General features: G+C 47.7%; 1 protein-coding gene and 1 long non-coding RNA gene across 6 annotated transcripts in view; one reads left to right on the top strand and one right to left on the bottom strand.

Annotated features, from left to right (window-relative positions):
• The window catches only part of LOC123783195 (uncharacterized), a 52,143-nt gene that overhangs the window by 29,274 nt on the left and 3,299 nt on the right, over positions 1–19,570 (bottom strand). The window contains exons 3-4 of the long non-coding RNA XR_006777155.2: positions 10,746–10,860; positions 8,866–9,036 (exon numbers count right to left, since the gene is read on the bottom strand). This is a non-coding gene — a long non-coding RNA (uncharacterized LOC123783195). The remainder of the gene's footprint in view (positions 1–8,865; positions 9,037–10,745; positions 10,861–19,570) is intronic.
• FLI1 (Fli-1 proto-oncogene, ETS transcription factor) overlaps positions 12,768–19,570 on the top strand; it is a 122,318-nt gene continuing 115,515 nt past the window's right edge. Inside the window, exons 1-2 of one of the 5 annotated variants that reach the window (XM_045783767.2) lie at positions 12,768–13,123; positions 14,344–14,451. In XM_045783767.2, the coding sequence (XP_045639723.1) occupies positions 14,386–14,451 (66 nt within the window). In that variant the 5' untranslated portion in view covers positions 12,768–13,123; positions 14,344–14,385. Of the gene's footprint in view, positions 13,124–14,152; positions 14,452–19,570 lie in introns of those variants that run through there. The other 4 variants (XM_087868284.1, XM_045783765.2, XM_087868285.1 and 1 more) reach the window with 4 other exon arrangements.

Here is a 19,570-nt window from a genome sequence, read left to right as displayed (position 1 = left end):
GACATATAGGGTATTATTAGTCTCAGAGGTAGAGGTCAGTGATTCATCAGTTGTATATAACACCCAGTGCTCATGACATCACGTGCCCTCCTTAATGCCCATCACCCAGTTACCCCATCCCCTTACCCCCCTCCCTTCCAGCAACCCTCAGTTTGTTTCCTATAGCTAAGAGTTTCTTATGGTTTGCCTCCCTCTCTGATTACCTTTTGTTTTATTTTTCCCTCCCTTCCTCTATGCTCCTCTGTTTTGTTTCTTAAATTCCACATATGAGTGAAATCATATTATAATTGTCTTTCTCTGGTTGACTTATTTCACTTAGCATAATACCCTCTAGTTGCATCCACGTCATTGCAAATGACAAGATTTCATTTTTTTGATGGCTGAGTAATATTCCATTCTGTGTGTGTGTGTGTGTGTGTGTGTGTGTGTGTGTGTGTGTGTATACCACATATTCTTTATCCATTCATCTGTCGATGGACATGTGGGCTCTTTCCACAGTCTGGCTATTGTGGACATTGCTGCTATAAACATTGGGGTGCAGGTGCCCCTTTGGATCACTACATTTGTATCTTTGGGGTAAATACCTAGTAGTGCAATTGTTGAGTCATAGGGTAGCTCTATTTTTAACTTTTGAGGAACCTCCATAATGTTTTCCAGAGTGGCTGCACCAGCTTACATTCCCACCAGCAGTGTAAGAGGATTCTCCTTTCTCTGCATCCTCGCCAACATCTGTTGTTTCCAGACTTGTTAATTTTAGCCATTCTGACTGGTGTGAGGTGATATCTCATTGTGGTTTTGATTTGTATTTTCCTGATGGCCAGTGATGTTGAGCATTTTTTCATGTGTCTTTTGGCCATTTGTATGTCTTCTTTGGAGAAATGTCTGTTCATGTCTTCTGCCCATTTCTTGACTGGATGATTTGTTCTTTGGGTGTTGAGTTTCGTAAGTTCTTTATAGATCTTAGATACTAACCCTTTACCTGATAAAATATTTGCAAATATCTTCTCCTATTCTGTAGGTTGTCTTTTCGTTTTGTCAACAATCAACTGATTTTTGAAGCAGGTTCAAAGGCAATTCAATAAAGAAAATGTAGTCTTTTCAACAAATAATGCTGGAACATTTAGACGTCTATATGCAAAATATTAAATAATTAAATAATAAATTATTACAAATATCTCATATCTTATACAAAAATTGATTCAAAAAACATCAGAGGCTGAAATGTAAAATTTAAAGTTATCTAACTTCTAGAGGAAACACAGGAGAATATCTGCATGATTTTAAGAATGACAAACAGTTTTTTAGATATGACAACCAAAGCAAGATTCATAAAAGAAAAAATATAAACCAAACTTTATCAAAATTTAAAACTTTTGCTCAGAGAAAGACATTGTTAAGAGAATCAAAAGACAAGACACAAAATGGAAAAAATATTTGCAAACATAAATGTGATAGGGGCACTTGGGTGGCTCGGTTGGTTAAGCATCTGCCTTTGGCTCAGGTCATGATCCCGGGGTTCTGGGATCCACCACCACATTGGGCTCCCTATTCAGTGGAGATTCTGTTTCTTCTTCTACCCCTCACCCTACTCATGCGTGCTCTCTCCCTCAAATAAATAAATAAAATCTTAAAAAAAAAAAACATGAATGTGATAATGGATGTGTTTCCAGAGTATATGAAGAACTCCCGAAACTCAGTAAGAACTAGGGGCACCTGGGTGGTTCAGTTGGTTAAGTGTCCAATTCTTGGTCTCAGTTCAGGTCTTGATCTCAGGGTGATGAGTTCAGGCCCCATGTTGGGCTCCATGCTGGGCATGGGGCCTACTTAAAAAAAAAAAACAAAAAATAAAAAAACTCAAAAAGAACTAAACAATAAAATCCAAGACAAAAGAGGTGAAAAAACACTTCACCAAAGAAGATGTGTGGATTCAAACACACACATAAAAAGATATTCAGAATGCTTAGTTATTAGGGAAGTGCAAATTACAACCAAGTGCCCACATGCTCAGAAGTATTAAAAGCAATTGGAGCTCTCAAACCTACTGGTAGGAATGCAAAATGGCACAACCACTTGGGAAAAGAGTTTGGCAGTTTCTTATAAAGCTAGGTATTCACTTGCCATAAAGCCCGGAAATTCCACTCCTAGATATTTACCCAAGCAAATTGAAAACTTACATACAACCAAAAACCTATACACAAATATTTATAGCTTTATTCATATTCACCAAAAATTGGAAATGGCCTAATTGTCCTTCAGTAGGTGAGTGGATCACTAAAACATGGCGTATCCATACAAAGAGTACTACCAACAAAGGAATACTACTCAGCAATGAAAAGGAGCACACTACTCGTTCATACACTGACATGAAAAAATCTGAAATACACTTTGCCAAGTGAAGGAAGCCAGACCCAAATGTTACATGTCGTGTGTCTCCATTTATACAACGTTATGAAACCGACAATACTCTGGGGATGAAAAGCAAATTCCAGTGCTTGTCAGGGATTAGGGGTGGGAGGAAGGGCAGCACAAGAGAATTTGGGGGGGTCATGGAACTGTCGTATAGGACTGTGGTGATGTGATACATTCCCTAGATTCATAGAACTATACACCAGAAAGAGCATATTTTTTTGTATATAAATTGAAAAACTCAACCCCAGTTTCAGCAGAACCCCAGACAGAAATCAGACTATGACAACTGAACCTAACTGCGTTAAAATGATTGACATAACCATACCAAAAGGTTGACTAAGAAAGGCGGGACCTAGTAACTTTGAGAAACAGTGTGTTGACCAGACACCGTAAAGCTAAAAATAAAAAGAACCATACATAAAAAGAACCAGACAGCTACACTTTAGTTGGGTGAATCTGTTTCTCCCAAGGGTATGGAATAGCAATTCTGGAACGGCTTCATAGGTATACTATGGTTGAACAAATAAATAAATATATTGTAGATAGTAAGTGCCAGATTTCTCACTGTTGGAGAAAGAAATTACAAATAAGAAAAGAGGAAATCCCAGAATGAATCCTGTGGCACTGGATTGGCATTGGAGGTATTAGCATTAATTCATTTTAAAATATACATACAGATTGTTATGAACTACATAATTCACATGTTGAAGTCCTGAAGTTAAATGAATCATAAGGATGGGGCCCTAATCCAAGATTGACTGGTGTCCTTATAGGAAGAGACAGAGAGAGACCATGGCCATGTGAGCAATGGACACCTGCAAGCTAAGGAGAGAAGCCTCAGAAGAAACCAACCCAGTCAACACCTTAATCCTGTACTTCCAGCCTCCAGAACTGTGAGAAATAAATTTCCGTGTTAAGCCACCCTTTCTATGGCATTCCATTAGAATACATACAGAAAGAGCAATACAGAAAGAAATCTAGGTATGTGTGTATATTTAAGTTATATTTCCTTGCTTTGTCTGCTGAGAAGGACTCAAAGCTGTAGCAAGTAGCACAACTAATCCTCTAATCTTGGTTTCTAAACACATTCCCAATCCAAGAAACCAGGGCTCCTTGGAGAAGCAGATAATTCCAGGGCTGGGCAGAGAGAAAACACAAGATCATTCTGAAGCATTGTTTTGTGCCAGAAAGTAAGGAGATGCTAAAGGAAAAAATTTGGACCAGGTAGGTGTGGCAAAAAGGATGCAGGAATCAACCTGAAAGAGCTCCCAATGGCCCAAGTGGAACAATTTGAAATTTGAGGAACAAAATAAATTACAGTAATAGATGGCAATCCAAATAATAAAATAAATATCCATGAGTTCATATTGAAGGAAGGAAGGAAAGAAGGAAAGAAGGAAGGAAGGAAGGAAGGAAGGAAGGAAGGAAGGAAGGAAAAAAGAAAGAGAAAGAAAGAAAAAGGGAGAGAGAGAAGGAGGGGAGAGGAAGGAAGGAAGGAAGGAAGGAAGGAAGGAAGGAAGGAAGGAAGGAAGGAAGGAAGGGAAAGAGAGAGAAAGGAGAAGGAACAACTCTTTTTAAAAAAAAAAAAAGAGTTCCAATTAATAAATGTAGAAGGAATGAGTGAAGTCACCATTAGAACACCACAGTAATTATTGCTTAAGGAGAAATCCACAATAGATGCTAAAACTAGTAAGGAAAAGGGTGAGGAAAACCAGGATATTTGCATGATCTCAAAGTATTCCCTCCAAAAAATATTTGTTAATGAAAAAGCATCTCCCCACAAATTCTTGTTGATTGTGAAGGGGAAAAATAGCAACTTTGTAGTGGAGTACCCTGGCCAACCCCACTTTGATCAAGTGCTCGAGGTCAGCATCACTAGTAAGAAGACATCAATGTCATGGACCCTCCAGGATGATGTGCCGTAAAAGGCTTAGCACCTCAATGGTATTCTTCCCAAAATATATAACTCTATCTAATCATGGTAAGACTTCAGACAAACCCAAATCGAGAGGCATTCTACATCATACCTCACCAATGCTCCTCAAAAGCGTCAAAGTCATGCAACAGAAGTTAAGACCAGAAACTACTGCCAATGGAAAGAGGCTAAGGACACCTGACAACGAAATACAGCATAAGGTCCTGGACTGGACCCTGGAACAGAATAAGGATATTGCAAGGAAACCAATGAAATCTGAATGGTCTGAAGTTTATTTCCCAGTATTGCATTAATGCTAGGTTTGGGTAATGGTACTGTAGTTATGTAATATGGTAACATTAAGAAAAGTTGGGTGCATATGCATGAACTCTCTCTCTCCTATCTTTGCAACCCTTCCTCCTGGGATGAAAGGAAGGGAAAGAGAAAGCAACATTAGGTGTTATACACGTGGAAGAAGAGAGGAGGGAGTTATGAAAGCAGTAGATTGGCATTGATGTTGAGCAATCCCACCACCACTTAAAGGAGATGGAAAGTTCATGAACCATGTTGATGGAAACTCAACAAGGAAATAGAAGATTAGAAGGGAAAAGACCTAAGTTCTAGCCAGGCCCTGTGGTTCCCCTGCAAAGTTGGACAAATTCCTTATATAATTATAGATAATGTCTATAACACATTACTTAGATAATACATAAGAGATGATTCTAAGAGATTCAGGTTTCTCACATATGATCGGATTTCACCATGAAAAAGGTGGTGATAACCATAATCTTGTTGCTTAATGAAATAACATGTTTAAATGTTGCCATGAAAAAAGAAGTAATTTCTGTTTCAGAATCTGTTTCTTCATCTGAAAATTGACCATGAATTTCTCTAGGGTCCATCCAATCTCAGATGACTGTAAGTGCTGCATAAAATATATTACCTAGATGTTATAATAGGAGAACAAGATCAAGTTTTCTATATACATTCATATCTTTCTTTGACAGAAGCAGTATGTGAAATTTTTTATAAACACAAGTGATCTTTTCAATAACACATATATGAAAACTGAAATAAAATTTACCCTAAGGTTAAGTGCAGGAAGTGGGAGAGGCACTTCTCTTTACAAGAGCATTATTTGTTTATGAAATTTTTGAAAGGTGAGACTGTGGAATGCATAGGGACTCTTCCCTGGCACATCAGAATGCAACCAAATTTTAATATAACCGATTTCGTGGTAGTTGGTCAGAAGTGTATGGCTTTCATCAAAGCATGGGTCAGCCAAGTATCCATGCAACACACATTTGCACAATGTGTACGTGTGTATGTGTATTCAAACACGTAATGATGGGTGGGTTCTTTTCTTATTTTATGTGTCAGAAAACTGTATGAAAAATGTATCAGGAAAACAACGACCTTCTTCGCTCTAACTCACACCCAAGCTGATCTCGGTGGGTGCCTTCTTTCCCCCCTCCCCGCACCCCCCTGCCCCCCACTCCCCACAGCGGCTGCAGGGCTGAAATGAGGAAACCTGACATCAGCAGCGTATTCCCTCCATTCCTGTCCCCAGTGGGGCAGGCAGGAAATGCCAGCCTCCTCACAGGAAAGCCTGTTGTGGTGAGATTTCCTGATTTACTTTATAAATGCAAGAAGGCCAGATACAGCAGGAGATAAGCACTCAAGATTGCAAATGCGTATCATCTCTCAGGGTTCTGGGCCCCACAGCCATGACCAGTTTCTCTTCTAGAGATGCAAGCCAAAATTCAGTTTGGTTCCAAATCGAAAACCTCCCCAACTGAAAAATTGGACCATCCACCCTTGTCAGCCCTTACGAGAAAGCCATTGCAGACAACTTGCTAAAGTTTGACCCTGAGTGGTATTCTCACCCCAGGAATCCCTAGGCAAATTAAGAGAATCATCTAGAGGTGCAGTTAAAAAAAAAAAAAAGAAAGAAAGAAAATGCTTGGGGGTAGCTGGCTCCCCAAGCTAGTAGCCAAAGTCATGGTACCCATTTGACTCTCATTTCAGCTGACCCATGAAATTTTCAGCCAGAACCCTCCTCCCTGGCTTTGCTTTTCCACTGGCGATGCTGTTTCTGTAAACGGTTTAGCAGAACGCAAAGGATAGGGATCTCAAAAGCACAAGACAGCTAGCGAGCTAAGTGGCTAGCTGAGTCAAAAAAGGACACAGGAACTAGCTCCATACGAAGCCAGGCATGCTCTGGGAGCCTCATAGGCCGACCCGCCCCCAGGTCAGAACTCGGAGAAGGGAGTGGTAAGGATTGGAGGGGGCATTACACACTTACCTATTTCATCAAAATCCACTTCATTCCACCCCTCCTCTTCTTGTCAATTTTTATAAAACAGAACCAAAATCATCACCCACAGAAGCAGCAAGCAGACTTCACAGAGTGTGAAATATAATTCCTATTCTGCCTGTCTCCACATTACCAATCACTCTGAAGCAATGAGAATTTCACAAATATCCGGTTCATCTGTGTGTTACTGGCAAATCCGATCTTTTAAAAAAGAAAAACGAAGATTCGGACTAAACCTATGTTCCCCTTGAACTCAGCCAAAAATCTAGGAGACACCTTACTTCACAAAGTCTGATTTAAAAACATACACCGAGAAAATGAGAACACACCCACGACTTTTGATCTCTTATCTAGGGAAAGCAGGTTCCCTGAGAGGAACTCACAAGGCAGTGAGTCCCCAGTGTTTATTGTGTTAAGTGGGGGACATTGTTTTGTGTTCAGCTATGACGTGCATTGCAGTAATAGTGAGTGGCCATGCTCTCTCCCCCTGTCCCCATCTATCAAAGTCGAGGGTCACCGAAATAATAATAATGCCACATCAGACCCGTATGTGATCAGACAAACATGTACACAGCGTCTTTTCCGTCTAGAGGTTGGAAGTGCTTGGTGGAAAGCATTTCCGTTCTCAAAAGACTATCCTTAGGTACTAGTATTGGGGATATTACTGATATCTGTCCTCATTCAAATATCTCTCACAACTTGCCCCACTCCTACCTCCTCCATTAAAAAATATACCCCAAAGACCTTTATGTCAGATATCATTGGCATGGGCCCAGCTCGAGTTTTGTCTAGGTTTTTTTCTTTTTTCTTTTTTAAATTGGGGTTATAAAGGCAAGTGGGGAGCATCTATACTTCAGACAATCTGGTGTCCTTGGTAGCCAGAGGAAGCATAATTTTACTCCTGTGGGGTTTTTCTCAACAGCATGTTTTGTTTTCAACTAATACAACCATCCTCCCCCTCAAACTTGCAGTAGACACACCAGTTGTCCCACTTTACCCAGTTATGTTTCGAATCCTTTAAAATCCCTGATTCATTCCCCCAACACCATGACGGCGACTCCCTCTACAAGCGGTTCTGAACTTGATGCTTTCCTTAATTCTGGTCTCTTTCCTCTTCCTGAGGGTTGAGTCCGCCCAGGTTGACAGAGCAAAGATAACACAGTTTCTGCAAACCTTTGCCTTCTCAGAGATAGCAAAGTGATATTACTCAGGTCCTTCCCATGACCCATCCTCCCACCCCGGCAAATGAATGAATGAATGAATGAATGAATGAATGAATGGCTACATGAATGAACTATTCCATTCAGTCAGAAAAAGCATCCCCTGACCTGGAACTGTACTGAATTATTATGAAGGATTGGCATTGGCCCAGCTAACTGTTGTCTCGGTTTTTTCTTTTCTCTTTTAAACAGGAGCAAGGATGAATAATGTCTCCCAATAACTTAAAAATATGTCATCATGGATGAGACTAGTAATGTGCTCTTTAGAATTATAAAAATTTAAGCTAGAACAGGGCTCAGTGATTATCTAATAAAATTAAAGTTATTAATTGATATTCATGAAGAGGTAACTTAAGGAGGAGAAAAACTTGCTAAGGGGATTGAAGGAAAGAATATAATGTATATAAAATCTTTGGTCTTAAGAGGTCCTCTTTGCCTTGATGCTTGGTCTTACTCATTCTCCAGTAACCTCACCTCTTTATCCACAGTCCTGGGAAACTTTTATTTATTTATTTATTTATTTATTTATTTATTTATTTATTTATTTTTTGAAGAGAGAGAGAGAGCACTTGAGTGGGTTGGGGGGTTGGTGAGGGTAAGGGTTAAGGGTAGAGGGAGAGAGAGAATTCCAAGCAGACTCCACACTAAGTGCAGGGCTCGATCCCAGGACCCTGAGATCATGGTCTGAGCTGAAATCAAGAGTCGGACACTTAACCAACTGAGCCACCCAGGCGCCCCCGTCCTTGGAAACTTTCTATATGTTTGATCTGTAGGCGGGGGTGAGGGATGACTCTGTTAGCTTAGGAGAGGCCCCTTCTTTTGCACCTGTTCGGATCACAGATCTCTCGATCCAACACTTCTCCATCCTTGTTCTGAATGCTCCTTATTTTGCACCCATCCTAAGATCCTCTGTTATGCTGAGAATATGAGTGAATGGGTGTGTGTGTGTGTATGTGTGTGTGTGTGTGTGTGTGCTGGTATGTGATGGGAATCAAAGGACTGACCTGCTCACACACGTCAGAATCCGAAGCGCTCCAGTCTGACAGCTCTTCTCATGGATGCTGTTCTCCTCACTGCCTCCATTTCCTGGACTTATCTCCCTGAGCAGATTTCCCACTTCTTCTCTCTCCTTGTAATTTCCAGGAGCTCAGTCTAGCTTTGCAGCCTGTCAAGGGCTACAAGAGGACACAAATAATGAGAGATAAGGAGCGTGACATCTTGTTGGCTACCCTTTAAAATCTGAAATTGCTTGTTGGAAGAGCAGGAAGCAACTTCCTTCCTTTCCATCATTAAAAGCAAAGGGAATAGAAAATGTAGAGGACATTGAAACTCAGTGTGGTTTCAAAGTCTTTATTTGGGGTGGAAAGAACCACAAAGACCAGAATACTGCTTTATACATGAGGCTACACGGGGCCAGAAACATTGCGGATGTGCGATAAATAGATAGCGATCATCACAGAGGGTTCCAGAAGAGTTGGGTGAAGTGTGTCAACATTGTCAATTCTTTTATTTGCTCGAGGAAACCAGATCATGGCAAAATCCTATTCCCCAGTTGTATTAGTTTGCTAGGGCTGCCATAATGAATACCGAAGTATTGGTGGCTTAAACAACAGAAATTTGTCTTCTCACTGTTCTAGAGATTAGAAATCCAAGATCAAGATCCCAGCGGGTTTGCCCTCTCCTGAGGCCTCTCTCCGTGGCTTGCCGTGGGTGGCCGTCTCACTGTGCCTGCACGTGGTCTTCCTTCTATGCTCCCACATTTCTGTGTACTAATCGCCTGTTCTTATAAGGACACCAGTCCTATGGGATTAAGGCCCACCCACTTTACCTTATTTACCTCTTTGAAGGCCCCGTCTCCAAATGCATTCACGTTCTCAATTATTGGTGGTGAGGGCTTTCAATACATGAATTTCAGAGGGACACAATTCAGTTCATAACACTACTCATTGGGAGCAGACCTAAAACCGGAACCCACAGTTTCTAACCCTAGAACATGAATTTGCCTTTGATTCAAATCCTTTCCCAGGTTAACTAATCTCACAGAATTATAGCATACTCTTAGTGGAAGGCATCTCGAGATGATCTAGTTGTAGCTCTCTCCTTAGCCAAATAAGGAAGTTGAGTCCTAATGGCCTTGCTGAGAATCATAGAACCCAAGGTGGCACCCCCCAGATAACTAACCTTCTCCGCTACGGGGGTGTTTCTTGGATTCCAATCTCCCACTCTCCTAAACTCAACACGGGGCACTTGCTAAAGACCAGGCTCTGGATTGCAAATCGATGGCCCAAGGAAGCAGCCTGGTACTGGCTGGTGAGGGAGCAGTAACCATGGAGCAAGAAAGCCCCCACCCCTTTCCCTTTGGAAGCAGTTAGAGGGATAAGCTGGCTTTAATGAGTCTTCCTGCCCCTTTCCCTTCATTCTCTCCTCTCTCAGGCTCCTCCTTATGGCAGCTGTTACCAATTTCAGCAATTTTCTTCTGGCAAATTGAAGGCTCCAGGTGACAAAGGGAGTGGGCCGTATCCTTCTGGAGGATGAGATAGCCTGGGTCTTAATCCCACCCCACCCCTACTCCCAGACAGGGTGGTTAGGACTGCAGGCATTCCCCGGGTGGGCATCCACAAGCCTCCCTACCGCCTGGCGTGTGCAAAGAGGTCCAGCTCAGAAACCCTAGCTGAAAGGGAGTCCAGATCAGTCCTCACTTCATTCTCAGTTCATCTGTTTTTCCAGGACCACCAAGATTTTATTAATGGCATGATCTTCGGTGCGAATACCCATTCTGGTTCTTAAAATTACAGGAAGAGGAGGAAATGAGAGGCATATATGCATGCATGTGCGTGCGCGCACACACACACACACACGCAATGCTGAAGAGTTTGGTACAGACCTCCGGCAGTGGACCACACCCACGATGCTTGGAGAATGAGAAGATCTCTTGATCCACGGTTAAACCACTTATGTAAAAAAGGAAGTCGGCATGTGAGCACCGACTTCCCCCAACCCTACAAAGCAGAAAATGAATTAGTTCACTCAGGTGAAATGTTCCGGTCAGTTTTCCCTTAATTACAGTGTGAGGGTTTGGTTTGGTTTGTTTCGTATCCCCTTCTTATTGTTCAGAAAGAAGAGGCAGAGTTCGATAACTGTCCCGCTTCGCCGCCTGTCAATTTCAGCGTGGACACGGGGTAACCAGCGGCGAACAAAACAAACCCCACAACTGCCTTCCGGGGAGCTTACAATCTAAGGAAAGGAGGCCAACCTTGGATAGATAGGTCTCCAAATAAGAATGTGATAACAACTCTGAAATCTAAAGAAGCTGAAGCAGGTCCTCCTGTGGTCTCCTAGAAGTCCCTTTCAAGAAAAGAAAGGAGACAGGGGGGTGAAAAGAAAACAATTTCAAATCTCCAGCTGTCCCGAAAAGAACCTCTCTTTAAAAACCATGACACCTGGGTAGGATGTACCCTCTGACAGAGAAGCACCTTCTGTTTTATTTGTGGTGGTTTGGAATAGTGTTTGTTCCCTTTGGGAGGGAAGATGACCTCTCCACCGAATCCCAGGAACAAAACTATGGGGGCATTGGCTCTGGTACTTCAGTCCCCTCCCCTCCCCAAGCCTGTCTTGTTTTCCTAAGCAATGGTCAGGAATGTGCTGGGCGGGGGCAGCCTGGCCGTCAGCCCCGAGCCCAGGCAGCCCCAGTCACGGTCCCAGGCTGGCCTTTCACCCCAGAGCTCTCCCGGCTGCTCTTATTAAGCAGCAAAATGTTTCAATATGTTGAGCTTTGGGGGAGGGACAGAGAGAAAAATCGGGATATTGTTGAGAAGGAAATAATGAATAACCCTGCCGCCAGTCTTCATACCCCCCACGTGGGGAGATCTGGGTGATAAGTGTGCTTTCTCCAGAAATGGAATCCTAGCAATTGCTTTTGGTCAGAAATTTCCAGAGCCAGTTGAGGGGTGGGGAGTGGGGAGGAGGAGAAGAAGGAGCAGGTACCAAGTTAATGTTCTCAGTGTCCAGAACCAAAGCAGTCAGGGGTCTGGGTACCCAAGAAAGAATGAGGAGGGGAAAGCTTGAGAAACTGAGGCTAATTCTCAGAGGTAACAAAGCTAAGGTTTTGTTCTTACAAACTGACACACTCTCTACGCTTACCTGTCACCCCTGGCTTCCCACGCCTCCCCACACCAACACACACCCAAGTTCAGCTGCTCTGGTCCTTGCCAAGTGTTCTAGGCAGAGGCCGGGTGCACAGCTCCTGGTTTTTGGAGACTCGGGAGAAGCAAAGTCATGGAAGGGTGTGGAAACCACCCACCCAGGGGGGAGCACACAGGCAACTCACCGGCATGGCGGCGAGGCCCAGCTGTTTTGTGGAGAATGGCCCTGGATTGGGCAACTAAAAGAGCGAATGTGGAGCCCCATTCAAGACCAGGTCTTGAAGTGAAGAAATGAGCCAGATTCCAAAATTTTTTAAGAATCACAAGCTCAAGGACCCAGAAACGACTCCTGAGCGAGGGTGTTGTTAAATGTATTTTAAAATTGAAACTCCATAATAAGGTTGCTTCTGACATTTGCAAATCTCCTTGCTCTTATAGATGCTGTCTAGAAGACAGAAGACATAGGTCAGAAAGGATGTATTCCAGGGGAGTTCCAAATAAGGGGAAGAGTCACCTTTAAGTAAGCCGGACATAAGGACTTGAAAAAGCAAAGAGGACTTCTGTCGTACTGTGTAAGTCTGAGAAATAATTATTTGCACAGCAATCATTTAAAACTAAAGTTACATAAAAGCAGGCCTGGGTCTCCATGTCTCCTCTTGGCTTTACATCTGTGATATGTGTGTGGTTCCCAGTGTTCCTTGACATTTCCTAGCACCACTGGGAGGTTTCTGGAAAAGCAGCTAAGGGCAGATGGGTGGCTGTCTATTCGAACAATTCATCAGACAGCAGTTGAAATATTGATAAGAAAACGGAAATCAAATTAAAAGACGGGAAAGGAGAGAGGAAGGGGGAGTGGGACGAAGAGAGGCGTCAGGGAGGAAAGCTGCAGGGCACACAGACCAACGAGTGGTTTCTACAGCCCCCCAGCTCATGCAGGGACTGAGGCTGGCTGTGTGGGTGCGTTGCAGAGAAAGGCACACTTCGACTCCGGGCAGCCAGCAGGTTTAATTCCACATCGAGGATCGGGTGCTCTGGGCGCATAGAACTAGCACCCAGAACTCCAAAACCTGGAGTTGCTGCAGTTTCGCTCCTGCTGGCTGAACAGGAAAGGGTGTCTAAGGTGAGTGTTCTCAAGTGTGGGATCTCTGGGGGAATGCAGGGCGGTGGTGTCGCCTCTCCCGCCGCCCCACCCGGCTGCCTGCTCCAGTTCCAGCCGGCAAACGGGAGGCTTTCTGAGACTCTTTCTTCTCTTCTTCTCTCGGGGCTTTTTTTTTTTCTCTCCCTTCCCCACCCCTCACTTCCCTTGCAAATTTCACTCCAACTTTCAAAGAAAATGGGGGACACTCTCAGCAAGCACCCCGGGATAGAGGCAGGGAATGGGAATCTAGGAGCCCAAAGGAACATACCTGGTCCCTGAACTCCTGTATGTGTGTTGTGGCTTCAGGAGCCAAAAAGCTGGAATTTGTTAGTGGGGAGAAAAGTGCTTTATCAGAAACACATTGGCTGCCGGAGAAGCTGCACGCTGCCACGTTAAAGATGGTTTAAGAGAAGGAAGGGAAAAAGGGAGAGACAGCCGCCAGACTTGGCAAGGCAGGGAGAGACTCTCACAGAGGCACCTGGCATCGTAGGGTGGTTTTTGCACCCACCAGCCCAAATATTCAGACTTCAGACACCATCTCCTCCGCCACTAGAAATTAGGTTGCATCATTCATTGTCTTTGTCTCTGCCGTAAAACTGTTTTCTTTAAGAAGCAGGGGCTGGGGGGGAAAGGGCCTCCCTAGACTTCCAGAAGCTACAGCCAGTCTTCCTCCCCAAGCAGCCCAGTAGCAGGGAAGAGGGGGGCAGCTGGACACTGGCAGAGTCGTGGGGTCCTAGGGGAGCCAGGCAGAAGATCTGTGCAGCTCTGTAAATATCTGTTTCCTGGGGTCCTGGTCTGCATCCGTGGGGAGACCTACCTCTATCCAAACTGCGTTCTCTCTTCCGGCTCAGACGCCCCCCCTCCCCGGGTGTCCGCAGGTGTGAAACTACCCAGGTCCCAGGGAAATGGGTGTCTCCGATCTGGGTAGGGGAGGGTTACAGGGCTGCGGGAAAGAGACCCAATGGCGTGAGCTCGCTCTCAACCTTCACCATCTCCTAGTCTGAAGTCTGGAGGCAGAGGCTCAGGGCGGGTGCCCACTACCTAACCACTCGGATCCTCCCTTGCTGGCCCAGGCGGAACCAGCCTCCCAACTCTCTGCGTCCTCTCCCTTTGCATTCCTCCTTTATCACCTACCCCCACCCCGACCCCTCACCGTCTCACACGTGGTGTACTGTCCGGTGACTGAAGATTCTCCTACCCAGGTTGCTTCCTGGGCCTTCCCGACCCTTCCTCACCAACCGAGGATGTTTCAGACAGTCCCCGACACATCGTCTTACGTCAAGGTAAGACATGACAGCGTCTTTAAACAGGTAATGACCCGCGCGCCTCTGCCACCCAGGCCTATGCTCCCTCCACCCCCTTTCCCGGGTCAGCGGGGAGATCTGTAGCCTGGGGCGCTCCGGACCAGATGAGGGTGGCACAGACCCTCGGGAATCCTTGGTTGGGGAAGCACGCTCTCGGGCCGGCGCTCTTTGGGGGACTGGAAGTGGATGCCCGTGGTGGGGAAGGCGGGGAACCGCGAGCCACTGTCGGATCCCAGTGGGTCTTGCTCTCGGGCCGCGGGCACACAGCAGATTTCAAGTTAAGTGTCTGCGTGTACTTGGGAGTGTGCAGGTGAGCCTGTGGGCGTGTGTGCGCGGGTGTGTGAACGAGACGCGCTTCTCCCACCGGTTGGACACCCCGTCGGTCCTCAAGCCGACCTTCCTTGGCCCCACCCGCCCCTCCAAAGCGCAGACTGCTATATTTGACAGCATGTAGAACGTTTTTTTCACTCACAACAGTTCCCAAGAATGTAAACAAACCGAGGCCAGGACATCTGGGTTACACGTTTAAATGAAAATCCGCCAGGGGGCCGAGGGTGCCCGGGGTAGGGACTCAGGCGCGACCTCCCTCCTTCCGGGTAGCAGCCGGGAGCGGGGACGGTCTGAGCTTTCCCTAGTTGGGAGGAGGAAGGGCCCACCGCGGTTCTGCAAACCTACCGGTCAGGTCCCGGCCCCGCCCCCTTCTCCCTGAAACCCCGCCCCTAAGGGGGCCCCCACCCCCACCTGCGTGCCCGGGCCCAGCTCCCTCCGGTGTCCCGAGTGCCACCGAAGTGTGGGACAGTCTGCCGGCACGTGGCCACCTCGATGGCGTGCGGCTCTCTGGAAGCGCCACTTTTGCGTTCGGCCCTCCTCCCATTTCTCTAAAGGGAAATTTGTGGAGACAGGTTAGCATCCGCCCCATCCCCACCCTCTTCAGAGGTCTAGAAGAGTTTTATAGTCACTTTGGGGAGGTCAGGTCCTGGAGCCTTGGAGCGGGTAAGAGGTGTTTACTCTATAATGAATGAATGAAAAATAAGTGAATCGATGTATCAACAATCAATAAATGGTTGGCTGGACGGAGGGCTCCCAGGAGGTGGCGAGGCGCACACAGGGAGACTAAAGCCTGCTGGCGTCCAGTTTTCCGGAGAGGTTCGGCAGCCTGTGACCCCTCCCGCCCCGCCACTCCCAGCCCTGGAAGCTAAGGGAGCTCTTGTCTCCAGCCTGGCCCCAAAGACTGCAAGTGGCCCCGGGGTGGGGAGTTGCAGTCTCTCTCCCATCCACAGCCCACCCCCGGTCTGCACACACCCGGGGACCCAAAACCGGGATGAGGAACCCCAGATAGGCAAGTGGGAGCCCAGGAGACTGACCCAGGCTGAGAGTCAGAGAAAAAGCAAACGGCCCAGGAGAACAGATTGGTCCGGAGTGGGAAGCAGGGAGAGAGGCGGCAGTCTAGGAGCCCTGGGCAGCCAAAGGAGCGGCTCGCCGCAGGAGCTCTTTTCAAGGGGGAAAAATGGATTTTTCAGCAGCCACAAAGTTTGTATTGTTGCACAAAGGGGTGCATTGATGGCGGCGAAAGGTCTGCGTAGCAGGGACAATCTTGGGTCTGTTTCTCCGACTCCCTACATCGACCATTTGCCAGAGGGGCACAAACAGTCCCCGGCTGCCAAGCCCCTTGCCATTCTGCGTCAGGAACCTCCGAGGTTGTTGACAAACACCGCGCGGGCCCAGGCGCCCAGGCCCGGAGCCTGGAGCCCAGCCGGCCTCAGCAGCCAAGGGTGCCCACTCCACCCGGCAGCGATCCGGGTTCTGAGAACCCTCAGAGTGCTCGGGGAGTTTCCGCAGGAGAGCGCTGCGCCGGCTATGAGGCTGGAAAGTGCAAGAGAAAGGGAGGGAGGGAGGGGAACAGGGGTGACTCTTGAAGACAATGACAACGCAGTACGTGAATGATGGTGGTAACATTAAGGTAGCCCTTACCTTTGCCAGGCCCTGTTCTAAGCATTGTATTTGTACTAACTCATTTAATATTAATAACAACCCTAGGGGGTAATCCATTTTGCAGATGAGAAACTGAGGTCTTGAGAGGTTAAGGTAACACAGCTTGTGAAGGGTGGGGCCCAGCTACAAATAATAAGGGCAGAATTGTGCTGTCAAGCAAATCCTAGACACTCATTTCAGGTTTAGGACAGCCAGCCCTTTGAGGATTAGGTCCTATTACAACACCAACGTAGAGATGAAGACACTGAGGCACAGAGAGGTTAAGGAACGTGTTGAAGTCCACAGAGCCCGAATTCAAACCCTAGGATGTTCCACGTGCAGATACCGGGAGTCATCCTGCCCCCGCACTGTGCAGATCACTTGTCAGTCTCAGCTCTGGGAGCACAACCCGGAAGGCTCCTCGCCCGCCCCACGCAGACTGGCTGGGTCCTCCACTTGCCCTCTTTGCGAGTTTTCCAGACTCCTTGCTCTCCCTCCTTCGCCACCTAGCCCGCTGGTTCAGCCCATGCTACATTCTGGAGGCGACAGCCCCCCTCCCCAAAACCAGACCAAAGGAGGCTTATGGCCCCAGAAAGTTCACTGCGACACGGCCCAGGGGCAGCATCTGGCCGGCAGGTCCCGCAGCGGCGTTTCAAGGACACAGGTCTGTACTTAGAATAAATGCTGTTTGCGGAGGCTGGGAAGCAGGGCGGACGGAGATTGGAGAGACTGACAAGCTCCCATGCCCCCCCCCCCCCAAGGCCCCAGTCTAGGCGCCGGGGCTGGGTGAGAGCCCCAGCACCTGGCTGGTCTCCACCTCTTGTCAGCCTGAGCTCTCTGGTCGGCCTCGGACTCCCTCGGGATTTCCTCGTCGACGCCGCGTGGTCTGGGGACCCGGCCCGGAGCGCCTCGGGCTCGGGGCGCAGAGACCCTCCCCCAGCCGGGCCAGCCGGCCCCTGGCCCTCCCGCCGCCGCGGCCTCCCACGTAGCGTTTTGAACCCGCTTGGCGCTAAGGCAAGAACGAGCGTGGGGAGCGGGCAGGGCGAGCAGAGGCTCTAAATCTTCCTTCAATCTGTGAGTAGATGAAGTCTGAGAAACAAATTCAAAGCAGGCGCGCCTGCAGAGCCTTCCTGCAGAAATATTCCCCGGCATTCAAGCGCATCCAGGGGCGGCTCGAGCTGCCTTGTTTGGCTAAGGTCAGACGAGACTCGAGTTCTCCAATAAAAATAAATCTCAAATTAATTATGGCCTCGAGCGAGGGGCCAGACACTTGAAGCTGCAGTTGTGCAGTCTGGAGTTTTGGCGCTCGCTCGCCCGTCCCTCCCCCTCGCCCCCGCCTCTCCCCCCCCACATCCCCCGCCCTTGCCAGCTCGAATACCAGCCGAGGCCGAGCTGGACCCGAGGGGCGGGGGAGGAGGGAGGACGCAGGGAGAAGGATCCGCCCCAGACGCTCTGCCAAGCCTGGCATCTTTCGGGGTTTCAAGTGACGGAGCAGTCCCCGGGTCCGGAGGCACCGCGGGGACCCGGCTCCGATTGTCGCGTCCTCCCACCCCCAACCTGGGCTGGGACCAAAGAAGCCCAGGAAGTCGCGTCTGGAAAGTCTTGACCGGGTCAAAAGGGCTGACATTGAGCGAGCCAAGACACGTTTCACCCAGCCGCTCCTCTCCCGGGGGGAAGCACGACTTCCGCATCTTTGAAAATACTGTCAAGTGCGGACGGTGCGAGGCAAGTCACCCGAACAAAGTTTCAGCGAAAATGCTCGAAATCCACATGTTTCCTAAATATTCGCCCGCTGTGTGCATGTTTTCTGTACTGACCCTAGGCTTAGAAATGTGTCATGAGTTGTTTTGTGGGTCCCCCAATTGGTAGCTTTTGTTTTAAATGCTGGCCGGGCTTCCTTGGCTGCCAGAGCTCCCCGACTTGAAAGCCGGTCGGGGCTGGTGGAATGGGCGCTGATGGTGGCAGGCACCGTCTCCTGGGCACCAGCCCTGCCCAGTCTGGGAAAGGCAGGCAGGACAGTCTCTGGTGAGCCAGGAAAGAGGGTGTGTGCAAGTGTGTGGGCTGGGGTAACCAGTCCCTAGCTAAGCTAGGAGAAAGGAGAGGGCAGAGAGGGGAGAGAGAAAGGGGAGGGAAAGAGGGAAGAAGGGGAGGGGTTTCACCTCCCCAGCTCAAAGACAGTTTTCATTTGTAGCGGGCCTTACCACAGGCTCTCTATCAATTTGTCTCAATGCAAACATTCAAAATATTCTCTTTGGCTGCTCGTGAAAACAATGTGAGCTGCCAGGATCAAACCATCTTTCCAGATGTCTGGTGGTAACCACATGAAACAGGGCAGACTTGTTTACTGTTGTGTTTGGTTAGGGCTTTTTCCCCCTTCGGGATTTAAAATAGAAGCAGCAGCAGGAGTTGAGCCTCAAACCCAGAGTTACATAAGTGGGGCAAACTTGCCCACCAGCATGTCAATATGGGGTGGAGGGAGCCTCAAATCCCTCCGAGAGCTGTTGTTCCCAGTTGGGGGGTTCTTCTTTCTGGGTGGAGGACCTCGAAAACGGACAGGAGCTCCTCACGGAGGGGCTGGTAAATAGCAAAAGGCATGGCATGGCAAAAGGCCAGTCAGTGAGTCACAAAGGGGTGACAGTTATGCCAATGTCAGCCTCTCCCCCCCCCCAATCTTCAAAATTATGAAATTGCCATAGCTTTGGCTTTCCGGGAGAAACAGAAAGTGCTATTGAGTTCGACAGCTAAAACAAGAGGGCAAGTCCTCATTTAAATGTAGTTTCACACTGAGCAGCTCCCAATGGGAGAGGCAGCTCCTGCTAAAAGGAGTTGGGGGTGCTAGGGGTGTGGGGGTGACTGCCCTGATCAGTGCAGTGAAGATGAGAATATGTTTTTGGCCAGGCCTCATGGGAGTTGGAAAGAGAAACCTAGCCAACATTTTTGCAGTAGAGGTGACTTCTCCAGCACTAGGAGGAGTGTGTAAGGAAGGGGGAGCGGCTGGCTGGTGTGGGGTGGCCATTAACAACCTCAGTGTTTGCCCAGGACCAGGAAGGGGGCCTCCCGGTGGTGGAGTTGGAATCCCTTCTGCCTGAAAGAGGGGCAATGTGGCTGGGGGTGCCGGGTTTCTGGCCAGGTCTGGGTGGGAAAGCGGTCTCCC

The sequence above is a fragment of the Ursus americanus genome, chromosome 16 (assembly GCF_024610735.1).
Source record: "Ursus americanus isolate L20-20 chromosome 16, mUrsAme1.1.p, whole genome shotgun sequence".
Lineage (NCBI taxonomy): Eukaryota > Metazoa > Chordata > Mammalia > Carnivora > Ursidae > Ursus > Ursus americanus.
This window is presented reverse-complemented; position numbering and strand designations above follow the sequence as displayed.